This window comes from Danio aesculapii, chromosome 6 (assembly GCF_903798145.1).
Source record: "Danio aesculapii chromosome 6, fDanAes4.1, whole genome shotgun sequence".
NCBI lineage: Eukaryota > Metazoa > Chordata > Actinopteri > Cypriniformes > Danionidae > Danio > Danio aesculapii.
In genome coordinates, this window is record NC_079440.1 from 13,694,026 (window position 1) to 13,707,681 (window position 13,656).

The 13,656-nt window shown below is 42.3% G+C and overlaps 1 protein-coding gene across 1 annotated transcript in view; it reads right to left on the reverse strand.

The window, feature by feature from the left end:
• Positions 1-13,656, reverse strand: part of notum2 (notum pectinacetylesterase 2) — a 29,038-nt gene that overhangs the window by 5,263 nt on the left and 10,119 nt on the right. The window contains exons 9-11 of the mRNA XM_056459580.1: positions 5,831-5,931; positions 5,574-5,721; positions 2,630-2,677 (exon numbers count right to left, since the gene is read on the reverse strand). Of these exons, the coding sequence (XP_056315555.1) occupies positions 2,630-2,677; positions 5,574-5,721; positions 5,831-5,931 (297 nt within the window). The remainder of the gene's footprint in view (positions 1-2,629; positions 2,678-5,573; positions 5,722-5,830; positions 5,932-13,656) is intronic.

Here is a 13,656-nt window from a genome sequence, read left to right on the forward strand (position 1 = left end):
CAAATTACATTGAGTAGTTTTTCTCAGAAATTATACTTTACTAACTTTATTAAAAATGTGAACTTATTTTGCGTTGAGTACATTTTTACTGCTGTATCAGTACTTTTACTGCACTATTTTCCTTTAACCTGCAGTCACTACTTTATTTTTTCTTGTTTATGGGGATTGGCTAAGTAGAATAATCAGTCCTGCGATTCCTGTCCAATCAAATCGCTTATAGAAAGTAAATTGCATCAAACTGAACAACCTCAAGACATGGGTGCTTTATAAATGTAGCAAACCATTTGGAAGCGTTAAAAGTGTCCAAGAAGATGTCCAAAATCTTTACATGCAATGACGCAGAGACTATTCAAAGGGCTGCACGAACATCTAGCATTGCGATATTTTTTATTTTGCGATATATAATGTGAAATTAATACAATTTCACCAGATAACTTGAGTATCTCTAATTGGAAAGAATTTATAATAGATATATTGGGATGATTCTGCAGTGGAGTGCATCTCCATTAAATCTAATGAGTGAAGTTTATTTATAAACTAATTTTCAATCAGACGATTGGTGCTAAGCCACTATAAACACCCTAAGTTCCATATAACAGCCATCTTCGTTTTGAAGAATCCCCTCTTCCACCCCTACTCCTCCTCTTTACTAGATGGGTGGCACGGTGGGCCAGTGGTTAGCACTGTTGCCTCACAGCAAGAATGTCACTAGTTCTAGTCTTTACCAAGCCAGCCGATGTTTCTGTGGGGAGTTTACGTTTTTTCCTGGTGCTCATGTGGGTTTCCCCTGGGTTCCCCAGTTTCCTCCCACCGTCCAAGAACATGCAACTTAAGTTAGTTGACTAATCCAAATCGGCACCATAGACATGCTCCTAATAAGTAGTTATCTCTTAAGAGCAATCACTATCTGTTCGTTAGCTACTAAAGCAGGGGAGTTCTCGAGATCTACCTGAGCTCAATCGGCCCTCTCGCCTTACAAACGGGAGGGAGCCCCGGGCTCGAGGATCTTATGAGCTCAGGGCTCTCTCCCAGGACAGCATGCCAAACAAGCTTTATAATCAATCATCAGCTAAGTGTGAACTCCTGAAACAATCTATAAAATCTTTGGGGTCCCCGACACATTTTCGATGTGGTCTGTGCTATTTGCAGTGCATTTCTATATTTGCATGTGTTGTGAGTATTTTCATGCATAACAATCTATAATAAATACAATCAAGAAAAAGATACAATTAAAATAAAGTGTTTTATCATTTCCCGAGTCTAACAGTATTCAAGTACAGTGACTGAATTATAAAAGCAAAAATAATTCAATAAAATGAATCATTGTTAAAGTTATAAATGGTACAATTTATTATGCCTGAATGTATTTAAGGCATCAAAAACACATGAAAATTATGAATTATAATCCAGACTCAAATATGCATATATTCGCGATGTGACTATTATGAATGATCACATTGCGATATCGATGCTGAAATTATATATTATGCAGCCCTAATATAGACAGCATGTCACTGATGAAAAGGTGTAGATGTTTACTGTATGATGAAATCACCTAATGGCCTTAAATAATAACTGAATGCACTACAGAATGTTACGTTTTCAGTTTACACACATGCACAAATAGCATGAAAATGCATGTGCCTTTCACTGTGTAATATTCACCACTCTTGTGTACTTTTAAAAGGGCTACGTTTTACTCATACTTTGATACTTTTACTCTACTTGAACTACATTTTTGGGCAAGTAATGGTGCTTTCACTTGAGTATGATTTTTCAGTACTCTTTCCACTGGATATATATTGCGATATGAAGATAATTTCACCAGATGATTTGAATAGCTCTATTTAGAAAGATTTCATTAATTAGATCGACTAGGGTGATCAAGCCTTTTTCTATGCATATATAATAACCGACAGAAAAAATAAATGTTAAATAAACAGTGCTTTATGGTTTTCTGAGGAGTCTAACAGTATTGAAATACAGGATTTCGTATCAGAACAATCGTACGCAAAATAACATGGTTATCATTGTGTAAATAATTGTATACAATAATATAAAATAACATTTAATCATATCTTTATCCTTTAATCTTTAATATACAATCAAATCTTGCAATGTGACTGTTGCGGATACACACATTGCAATATCGATGCTCAAACGATTGTTCAGCCCTAATTTTACATTTATTCTAAGTTAATTATATCCTATTATTCATTATTTAAAGTAATTCATTATTATTTTACATTTGACAATATATATAATTATAATTGGATATTACAGATGCACAGCTCTATGAGGTACTGTCCCTGCAACTGCTTTAGTGTTAACTTAATGACAGTTTAATGCCCCTTCAGCAGTAGCCTAATCCGTCTCTTGATAAGCAGCTGCCTCTGCTATAAGTTTGACCTCATCATCATCATGTGCTCCGCCACAGTTTCATGGTTCGCGTCACAAATCAACCGTCCTGTATGAGCTGCTCGCTCATACAGCGGGTCATTAATTAAGTGTGAAACCATGAGGTGGCATTTTGGTGACACCTAGAATGCTCAGTGATGGATGAGTGTTCAATTTGAGCATATGAGCTCACCCTTGAGGACTGTGTTTTAAAGTGGCTGCGAGCCCTTACCTTTTGGTTATCAGAGTGTGGGACAGACAGGAGGGGGCAAACACGGCCCTAAAACAACATACAGCGCTGTTAGTGTACATAAGTATATAGTGCAAAATATTATTCAGTTTTACCATGTTGACTGTAATAAAAAATTAAATAATTCCTATTAAAAACAAATACTTCCAACCATCACTGTACATTTCAACACAGGCTCAAAGTGGCGTAGATCTGCCCGATTATGAGAAAAATCATAATCACGATTATTTTGGTCATAATTGTAATCACGATTAATTAAAATGAAATAGTTACATATACTGTAGTTTTTCCACCCTGTAAATAAGGTTTCACCTTCAAAAATCATTCAATGACACAATTCTTATTACTAAAGCAAAATTGGACAAAGTAAAAAAACAAACAAACAAAAAGTTATCACAATTATGGAAAGGGAAAAATACAATAGGATGAAAACATACAGTGCATGCAGAAAGTATTCACAGCGCTCCACTTTTCTTTTTTTTTAAAATGTTTTTATGTTACAGCCTTAATCCAAAATGGATTAAATTCATTTATTTCCTCAAAATTCTACACACAACACCCCATAATGACAATGTGAAAAAAGATTTTTTGAAATTGTTGCAAATTTATTAAAAATAAAAATCCTGAAAAATCACATGTACGGAAGTATTCACAACCTTTGCTCGATACTTTGTTAATGCACCTTTGGCAGCAATTACAGCCTTAAGTCTTTTTGAATATGATGCCACAAGCTTGGCACACCTGTCTTTGGGAATTTTTGCCCATTCCTCTTTGCATTACCTCTCAAGCTCTATCAGGTTGGATGGGAAGCAACGGTGTACAGCCATTTTCAGATCTCTCCAGAGATGTTCAATAGGATTTAGGTGTGGGCTCTGGCTGAGCCACTCAAGGACATTTACCTAGTTGTTGTGAAGCCACTCCATTGATATTTTGGCGGTGTGCTTTGGGTCATTGTCCTGCTGGAAAACGAACCATTGCCCCAGTCTGAGGTCAAGAGCACTCTGAAGCACTCTGAAGTTTTCATTGAGGATTTTTTTTGTACATTGCTGCATTCATCTTTCCCTCTATTTTGACTAGTCTTCCAGTTCCTGCTGCTGAAAAACATACCCACAGCATGATGCTGCCACCACCATGCTTTACTGTAGGGATGGGATTAGCGTGGTGATGAGTGGTGCCTGGTTTTCTCTAGATGTAACGCCTGGCATTCACTACAAAGAGTTAAATTTTAGTCTCATCAGACCAGAGAATTTAGTTTCTTATGGTCTGAGAGTCCTTCAGATGCCTTTTGGCAAATTCCAGGTGGGGAGTGGCTTCCGTCTGGCCACTCTACCATGCAGGCCTGATTGGTGGATTGCTGTACAGATGGTTGTCCTACTGTAAGGTTCTACTCTTTCCACAGAAGAACGCTGGAGCTCAGACAGAGTGACCATCGAGTTATTGATCACCTCCCTGGCTAAGGCCCTTCTCCCCCGATCACTCAGCTTAGATTGCCGGCCAGCTCTAGGAAGAGTCCTGGTGGTTCCAAACATCTTCCACTTAAGTATGATGGAGGCCACTGTGCTCATTGGAACCTTCAGAGCAGCAAAAATTTTTCTGTTACCTTACCTAGCCTTATGCCTCGAGACAATCCTGTCTCGGAGTTCTAGAGATAATTCCTTTGTCTTCATGCTTGGTTTGTGCTTTGACATGCACTGTCAACCCTGGGACCTTATATAGACAGGCGTATGCCTTTTCAAATCATGTCCAATCAGCTTAATTTACCACAGGTGGAAATCAGTGGAAACAGAATGTACCTGAGCTCAATTTAGAGCTTCACGGCAAAGGCTGTGAATACTTCTGTACATGTGATTTTTCAGTGATTTTTAACAATTTCAAACAATCTATTTTCACATTGTCATTATGGGTTATTGTGTGTAGAATGTTGAGGAAACAAATGAATTTAATCCATTTTGCAATAAGGCTGTAACATAAAAAAATGTGGAAAAAGTGAAGCGCTATGAATACTTTCAGGATGCACTGTATTGTTCAGCCAAATAGTATAATATAATACTGGCAATATATAGATATGGGCGTTCGTATATTGATATTGTATTGCCATGGAAAATAATGAAATACTATGTTGTGTCATTTTTCCAGCTCTATATTACTGGTGAAAGACTTGTTTTGAATTTTAGAGATTATTAAAGGTCTGCTGAAAGTATTTTGGTAATTCTAATAACTTTCCTTTTAAATCTGTATGGATGAACTGTGAGGAGAGTAATGCCACCTCGTCACTGGTTATTTACAGTTTACTCTCATATTTCACTCAAAGGATCATGGGATAAATCTTGATTAGACAAAACAGCAGAATCAGTGGTTAACCAGTAATATATATGTAAAAAAGGCAGTGTGGTTTGGAAACATCTGTGTGATCAGGGCCACATTTATTCAGCACAAGTACTATACTAATATATAAACGCTAAAAAAATCTGTTAATTAACAGCTTCCATACTTTTTTTGCGTTTTCTGTTTATTTATGGTTTTGAATTGCATTATGGGAGCTTTTCTCTGTTGACTTTTGATGGGGAAAATTCAACCCTACAGTTTAACAAAGTGACTTTTGTTGATATTTTAGTGACTTGAAATAATATATAGAGAGAAATATGTCTGTAAAATAACAGAAAATGTACTGGTAGATTATTACAAAGTTTTTGTACCATAATATACAACACCAACCAAGACAATATATCATTTTAAACTATTAAAAATGTTAATAAAAGTCACTTTCTCAAAATTTTCAAGGTTAAAAGTTGTTGGAAGAAAAATCGAGGTCCCATAATGCAACTCAAAAGCATAAATAAATGGAAAAAAAATAAAGACATGAAAAATACGTAAAACTGCTAATTTACGGATTTTTTTTACTGTGTAGTTCCAGTCATGTACTCACGTCACGTCTTTGAGAGAGTTTTTTAACTCTTTCCCCAGGTTCTGCATGTATGTCCACTGTTGCTCTGAGAGAGACTGGCTGCCCATATAAATGTTCTCCACTCGTAACTGTTCCTCATCAAACAGCCACTGCACCACAAACAGCGGAGCTATAAAGAGACACATCATCTGTTATTATGAAGGAATCACTTATTATTAGCACTATCCACTTCTTTAAACAATTTTTTCATCCATATCGCACAGATGGCGTACTCTCACCGCTTATATAGGAGAACAGCTTGTGTCCAAAAAAGCAGTGCCAATCTTCGCCTCTTTTATACTGCTGCTTACACTTTTCTGGAACAACACCATTCCACAATCTAGCAAAGATATCAGCAGATAGTAAATTATACAGTGATCATCGTGTGATCAAACTCCTAAGAAGTAAAATCAAAAGTAAAAGCAGCACTAATAGTTTTTTGGTCCCCCCTGTAAAATGGAATTGCATTAAGTAGTATTACCTGTATTAAATGTGCAATTGTAGTGTACTTCAGATGAGATATTTAAGTTTCATTAATAATTAGTATAATATTAAAAAAATATATAGCACCTGAGTCCACCTAAACCTACTTTCATTACACACTTAATTGTGTACTTGCTTTTGACCCACATAGCAAAATTTCTCTGGCCCACACAATCAGTTTTTGCTTGGCCCACATGCAGCAGTGAATTAAAGTGCACGACTGGACCAAGTCTGGCTTCCAGACAAGGGCCAAACATGGACCATATCTGGGCCAAGTCTCAGTCAAGTTAATAACCCAGAACTGGGCCAGAAATGTTGGTGTTACGACTGCAATTAAATTGATAAACCCATTAATCATTTGGCTTTAGGCACGCTATGGGCATGCTTTTTTTCTCAAAGCGACCTGATTGGTAGAATCTTTTTCTTTACTCAAAAATAATTTAAATGTAGGTCAAGACAGGCCAAACTTATGTGGCCCACATATACATTTTTAACATCTGGGCCAAATACTACATTTGAAATCTGGCCCAAGACTTGTGTGCCACCCTAAAGACGGTGCCACCTCTGCCAAACCCAGGCCATGTTTGGCTTACATGCTGTATGCCAGTGCCGAACAAAATGCCTGATGCGCCAGCTTTCTTTATTACCTGGGGTTTTATTTATTCAGTGCTGTGCAAAAAACAGCATGAAAACAATCCTTTATTTATTTATTTTATTATATGTCACTGAAAACTGGAGGCAAGGTGGCTTTGTGGTTAGAACTGTCACCTCACAGTAAGAGGGTCACTGGTTTGAGTCCCGAATGGACCAGTTGTTTGAACCAGGAGTTTGAATGTTGTCCCCGTGTTCGAGTGGGTTTCCTCAGGGTGCTCAGGTTTCCCCACAGTTCAAAGACATGCGGTATAGGTGAATTGGATGGACTAAATTGTCTGTAGTGTATGATTGTGTGTGTGTATGCAAGAGTGTATGGGTGTTTCCCAGTACTGGGTTGCAGCTGGAAAGGCATTGCTGCGTAAACCATATGCTGGAAAAGTTGGCAGTTCATTTCGCTGTGGCGACCCCTGATAAATAATGCTGAAGGAAAATGACTGTCCTTGAAAATTGCTGTTATTTCGCTGTAGTTCAAAGAGTAAACTTGTCGGGGTCATACAGGCCAGTAGCATTTGTTTCACCCAGAAACTGCAGGCAAACAAATGCTGATGGACGTTTTTTGCAGTTATTTCGCAAAAATATAGCCCTAGACACGTATTTCCAATGAGCTTGGGTTGCTGAAAACAGTACAGAAATTAAATTAATCATTTAGCAGCTTCATTGATTATAACATAACTAGTACTAGTGTTTTACATAACTAGTGCTAATTTAATTTCATAAACTAAGCCATTTCTCCATTCAAAACAATCGATCAGTTTTCCAGTCCACATCAATAATTGTCAAATTATTGATGTATAAAAAGCAATAGTTGACAAAATTTGTAATGCTGTAGCAAGATCTCTTTTTATTCCCCTTGTATATTTTACATACATGTATATTTTTGAGGTTGAGTAGAGACTGTGTTGGACTTTCACACCAAGCATTTGTTTTTAATCTTGGTTTATCTGGCAAAGAAATGTATACTTTTATTGTAATCATCTCCTCAGGTACCCTCCATTATAATGTGTTTGTCCCAAGTATGTACGCTATTTCTACTTAAGAAACTGACCTATAACATACATCAAAAGTCTGATGATTTTTGACAGCCATGGACACCTTTTTGGCATTAAATTAGTAATTTCTCCTGATTTTCCATTCTATGGTGCATATTTAGCTCCTAGCCTGACTGTATTATCCGGTTTACTTGTTTGAATATTTCCTATTATTTCCTACTGTATAGCTGAGACTGTATTTGTATGTGCTGATGTATTAAGTTGTATTAAAGTATTAGTTTTTGGATAGAGAATATAACATTTCATTGACCTTATTGTAGTTATTGGGTAAATGTAAGTACCTGACATTAAAGTCAAGCTAAAAATGCAATTAAAAAACTGCCCTTTTGAACATGAATATTACCAATGAACCAAAATATTACTTAACATTTTAATATTTTTGGTGTCACGGATTGGTCAGGCTCTCACGATCCCCACTCACGAAGATCACCATCACCTGACTTCTAATGAGCACACAGCTGCATCACATTCACGAGCACCAGATAAAAGCACAGCACTCCAGTCGCTCATTGTCCGGGCTCGTCTCGACGAAAGCGGACAACTGAGCGACCACTCAGCGTAGTCATCCTCAGCTAAAACAAACGATTTACTTACCTGTTCTCTTTGTATTCCTCCTAGTCTTCCTGGTCCTCCCGAATCGTCCTGTCTTCCAGTCCTTCCAAGTCTGTGTCATCCTCTGTCAGCTGTATCTGGTGTGTGCTGTCCATCCTCGTGTATTCCTATTACCCAGCCACGGAGGAAAAGACCCCAACATCATTCCTGATCCTCCTGGCTATCCTTCATGTGCTCCTTGTTGTCATTTAATAAACACCCTAACGTTTCCTTACCTCTGTCTCCTGTCCGCTTCATAACAGAAGCCCGGACCGTTAACGACGACAACATGAGCACCCCCGATCACTTTCAAGAGCTGGTGGACCAGTTGAAGCGGATTCTACAGCCACCAGCTCCACTTTCCAACGCACCACCAGCACCGAGCACTTCCGCCTCCACAGTTTCTTCTTCGGCCCTTCCTTCCAGTCCCATGGCCCGACCAGCGCCCTACTCAGGCGGAGCGGGGGAGTGCAATGGTTTTCTGTTACAATGTTCCCTCATATTCGAAATGCAACCTTCTCTATATCCCACAGATAAGTCAAAGATCGCCTACATCGTATCACTACTCTCTGGACCTGCACTTAAATGGGCTGAGACGATCTGGAACCAAGCCGGGCCGGTCATGAATTCCATCACTACCTTCACGGAGTATTTCAAAGAGGTGTTTGGACGTTCTGATGGGGAAGTAGCCGCTGGAGAGCAGCTGTATCATCTAAAGCAAGGTACTCTATCTACACAGGAATATGCTCTCCGGTTTCGCACTCTAGCAGCTGCAAGTGGATGGAATGAGAGATCGTTGTTGACCACGTACCGGCTCGGCTTGGAACCCACTCTCCGAATCCAGCTGGCCACATTAGATGATACTATGGGTCTGGAGAGATTCATCCAACATTCTCTCCGATGTTCCGATCGTCTCCGTTCCTATCAACAGGACACCATCACCCCCTCGTCTGCACTCCTCCAATCGCCTGAGTCAACAGCCTCTCCAGAACCAGAACCCATGATAATAGAGTCTGGAAGACTAACATCCGCGGAACGACAGAGGAGGCTGACCCGGGGTCTGTGTCTATACTGCGGTGTCAGTGGACACACCCGTATGGAGTGTCCCCTTCGTCCCATTCGGACTTCAGTGAGTGTATTCAGTACGAATATTGAACAATGTAAACCACTTACTACCACCGTACAAATAACTACTGCCTCTATTTCTCTCCTTGTCACAGCCCTCATCGACTCCGGGTCAGCAGGGAACTTCATCTCCCAATCCCTCTGTCGTCAACTCCACCTACGTACTGAGGCGTCCTCGCATATATACCAGATACAACCGATAACCCAGTGCACTCGATCTTCGACCCGTATCCATCGACAATGCGAAGACATCCTTCTTCAAGTGGGGTTGTTACATCAAGAGAGGATTCAATTTCTGGTTCTGGAGGGTGCAAATATGGACATCATTCTAGGGCGCCCGTGGCTGGTGAAGCACGATCCCATCATCTCTTGGGGCACAGGAGAGATAAAGAAATGGGGATCTGGATGTACACCTACCTGTTTTCCAAATCTCCCTCTTCAAGGTCGGAACCCCATTTCTTTGTTTACAACATCGGTCGAGAGTCCTCCTGAGAAGCAGTCTATCCACATTCCTAAGGAGTACAGCTCCTTTCATGATGTCTTCTGCCCCAAGAGAGCTTCCAGCTACCGCCGCATCGGCCATGGGACTGCGCGATCGACCTAGTTCCAGATGCCCAGTTGCCAAGAGGTAGGATCTACCCGCTCTCGCTTCCAGAGAATCAGGCAATGGAAGATTACATAAGGGAGGCTCTGAGTCAGGGGTACATACGTCACTCAAAATCACCAGCCGCCTCAAGCTTCTTCTTTGTGGCCAAGAAGGACGGAGGGCTGCGTCCATGCATCGACTACAGGGTCCTAAATAACGGTACAGTAAAATACCGATATCCCCTTCCTCTGGTACCAGCCGCTTTGGAACAGCTCCGAGAAGCTAAAGTCTTCACTAAATTGGACCTCCGCAGCGCGTATAATCTGATAAGAATACGTGAGGGGGACCAATGGAAGACAGCATTCGTGACCCCTACTGGCCACTATGAATATGAGGTCATGCCTTACGGTCTGGTCAACGCCCCCTCCGTATTCCAAAACTTCATTCATGAAGTCCTCCGGGAGTTTCTTCACCACTTTGTAATAGTGTACATAGATGACATCCTCATTTACTCCCGGAGTGAGGCCGAACATCGCCAACACGTTGCGGAGGTCCTACACACATTGAGAGAACATCACCTCTACCTCAAAGCGGAGAAATGCTCATTCCACCAGAAGTCGATTCATTTCTTGGGATACATCATTGACCAAACCGGTATACGTATGGATGGGAAGAAAATTGAGGCTGTTCTATCCTGGTCAGAACCCACTTCCATTAAGGAGCTCCAGAGGTTTCTTGGGTTTGCTAACTTTTATAGACGGTTTATCAAGGACTACAGCAGGATTACATCACCTCTCACTAATCTCCTCAAGGGTAAACCCAAAGGACTGGAGTGGACCAAAGAAGCAGCCGCAGCCTTCCGCCTTCTTAAGAAGGAGTTCACAAGGGCCCCACTCCTGACTCATCCTGACCCAAATCTTCCTTTCGTGGTGGAAGTGGACGCATCCACCACCGGCGTCGGGGCAGTATTATCCCAACATCATGATACACCGCCCCGACTGCATCCCTGTGCCTATTTCTCTCGGAAGTTGAGCCCGGCGGAGCAGAATTACAGCATAGGAGACAGGGAGCTTCTAGCAATCAAGCTAGCCTTGGAGGAGTGGCGTCACTGGTTGGAGGGAGCCAAACATCCGTTCCAGGTGATCACAGATCACAAAAACCTCCAATATATCAAAGAGGCCAAGAGACTATGTCCACGTCAAGCCAGATGGTCACTTTTCTTCTCACGTTTTGATTTCTCCATTTCCTATCGTCCAGGACCCAAGAATCTAAGAGCAGACGCTCTCTCTCGTTTACACGAGCATCACGATCATGAAGAACTCCCAACGAAGATTCTTCCCGAACACATCTCCATTTGTCCGATCACCTGGAACGCTCCTCCAGTCGTTGCCACTCCGGAAGCCCCTGCTCCGCCGGGATGCCCTCCTCATCGGCAGTTCATACCACCTGAACACCGGGTAGATCTGATCCACTCCTTACATACCTCGCTAGGCACTGGACATCCAGGGATCAACAATACTCTCTCGCTAGTATCCCAACGATTCTGGTGGCCAAACATGGCAAGGGATGTGAGGCAATATGTTCAGGGCTGTAAGGACTGTGCCCAATCCAAGAGCCCACGTCATCTACCCGCTGGAAAGCTCCATCCCTTGCCGATTCCGAACCGTCCCTGGTCACACCTAGGAGTGGACTTTATCACTGACCTCCCTTCGTCAGAAGGTAATACCTGTATTCTAGTCATCGTAGATAGATTCTCAAAGTTTGTCAAACTAATCCCTCTGAAAGGTCTTCCCACAGCCTTTGAAACAGCCGACAATATCTTTAATCAAGTCTTCAGGTCATTTGGTATTCCAGAAGATATTGTGTCGGACAGAGGTCCACAGTTCATCTCACGTCTATGGAAAGCCTTCTTCAAGCTCCTAGGTGTGGCCGTCAGCCTCTCTTCTGGATATCATTCCCAAACCAACGGGCAGACAGAGAGGAAGATTCAGGAGGTGGGACGGTTCCTGAGGACCTTCTGCAGTGGTCACCAGAGCTCCTGGAGCCAGTATTTGGGCTGGGCAGAATATGCCCAAAATTCACTGCGGCAACCCTCCACCGGACTCACGCCATTCCAGTGCGTCCTGGGCTTCCAACCACCGCTCTTTCCCTGGGATGGCGAACCATCTGATGTCCCCGCAGTGGATCACTGGTTCCGGGAGAGCGAGAGAGTCTGGGACGAGGCTCATCAACATCTGCAGAGGGCAGTCCGTCGAAGCAAGGTAACCGCCGATAGAAGAAGGTCTGAAGAACCCAGATACACACCCGGACAAAAGGTGTGGCTATCCACCCGGGACATACGCATGCGACTGCCCTCTCGCAAGTTAAGTCCCCGATTTGTTGGTCCCTTCACCATCGTGGAACAGGTTAACCCCGTCACCTACAAACTACAATTACCCTCTCACTACCGTATTCACCCTACATTCCACGTATCACTCCTGAAACCCTATCACGATCCTGTTCTTCCCTCCACAGAGCCTGACCACGAAGAGGAACCCCCTCCTCCACTGCTCCTAGAAGAAGGAGCCGTCTACGCAGTGAAGGAGATCTTGCGTTCCCGACGTCGTGGTGGCCAGTTGGAGTACCTGGTGGACTGGGAAGGGTACGGCCCCGAAGAAAGGACATGGGTTCCCAGAGCTGATATTCTCGATCCTAGTCTCATGGTGGAGTTTCATGAGAGCCACCCTGAGTTCCCAGCGCCTAGAGGCAGAGGGAGACCACCACGGCGTCGGAGGTGTCGGCCCTCAGGAGCGGGCCCTGGGGAGGGGGGTACTGTCACGGATTGGTCAGGCTCTCACGATCCCCACTCACGAAGATCACCATCACCTGACTTCTAATGAGCACACAGCTGCATCACATTCACGAGCACCAGATAAAAGCACAGCACTCCAGTCGCTCATTGTCCGGGCTCGTCTCGACGAAAGCGGACAACTGAGCGACCACTCAGCGTAGTCATCCTCAGCTAAAACAAACGATTTACTTACCTGTTCTCTTTGTATTCCTCCTAGTCTTCCTGGTCCTCCCGAATCGTCCTGTCTTCCAGTCCTTCCAAGTCTGTGTCATCCTCTGTCAGCTGTATCTGGTGTGTGCTGTCCATCCTCGTGTATTCCTATTACCCAGCCACGGAGGAAAAGACCCCAACATCATTCCTGATCCTCCTGGCTATCCTTCATGTGCTCCTTGTTGTCATTTAATAAACACCCTAACGTTTCCTTACCTCTGTCTCCTGTCCGCTTCATAACATTTGGGGGGTTACTTCATGCAATTATTGGTAAATTATCTATTAAGTTATGGACCCTTTTCACATGTCCGGGTTTTTCAGGAAGTAAAAGTCCTCATAGTTGTGTAAACTTAGAGCTCAGTGAATAGAAGAGAACAAGAAAAAAATTCTTTTACAACCCTGTTTGCTGAAATAATAACAAATAAAAAAAACTCCCCGATGGTGTTAGCAAGACTTTCAGAAAAAGGAAAAGAAATTGTGTGAGACACAAATTTACTGTCCCGCCCATACAGCTTGCTTTACAAGCGCACAAGTGGT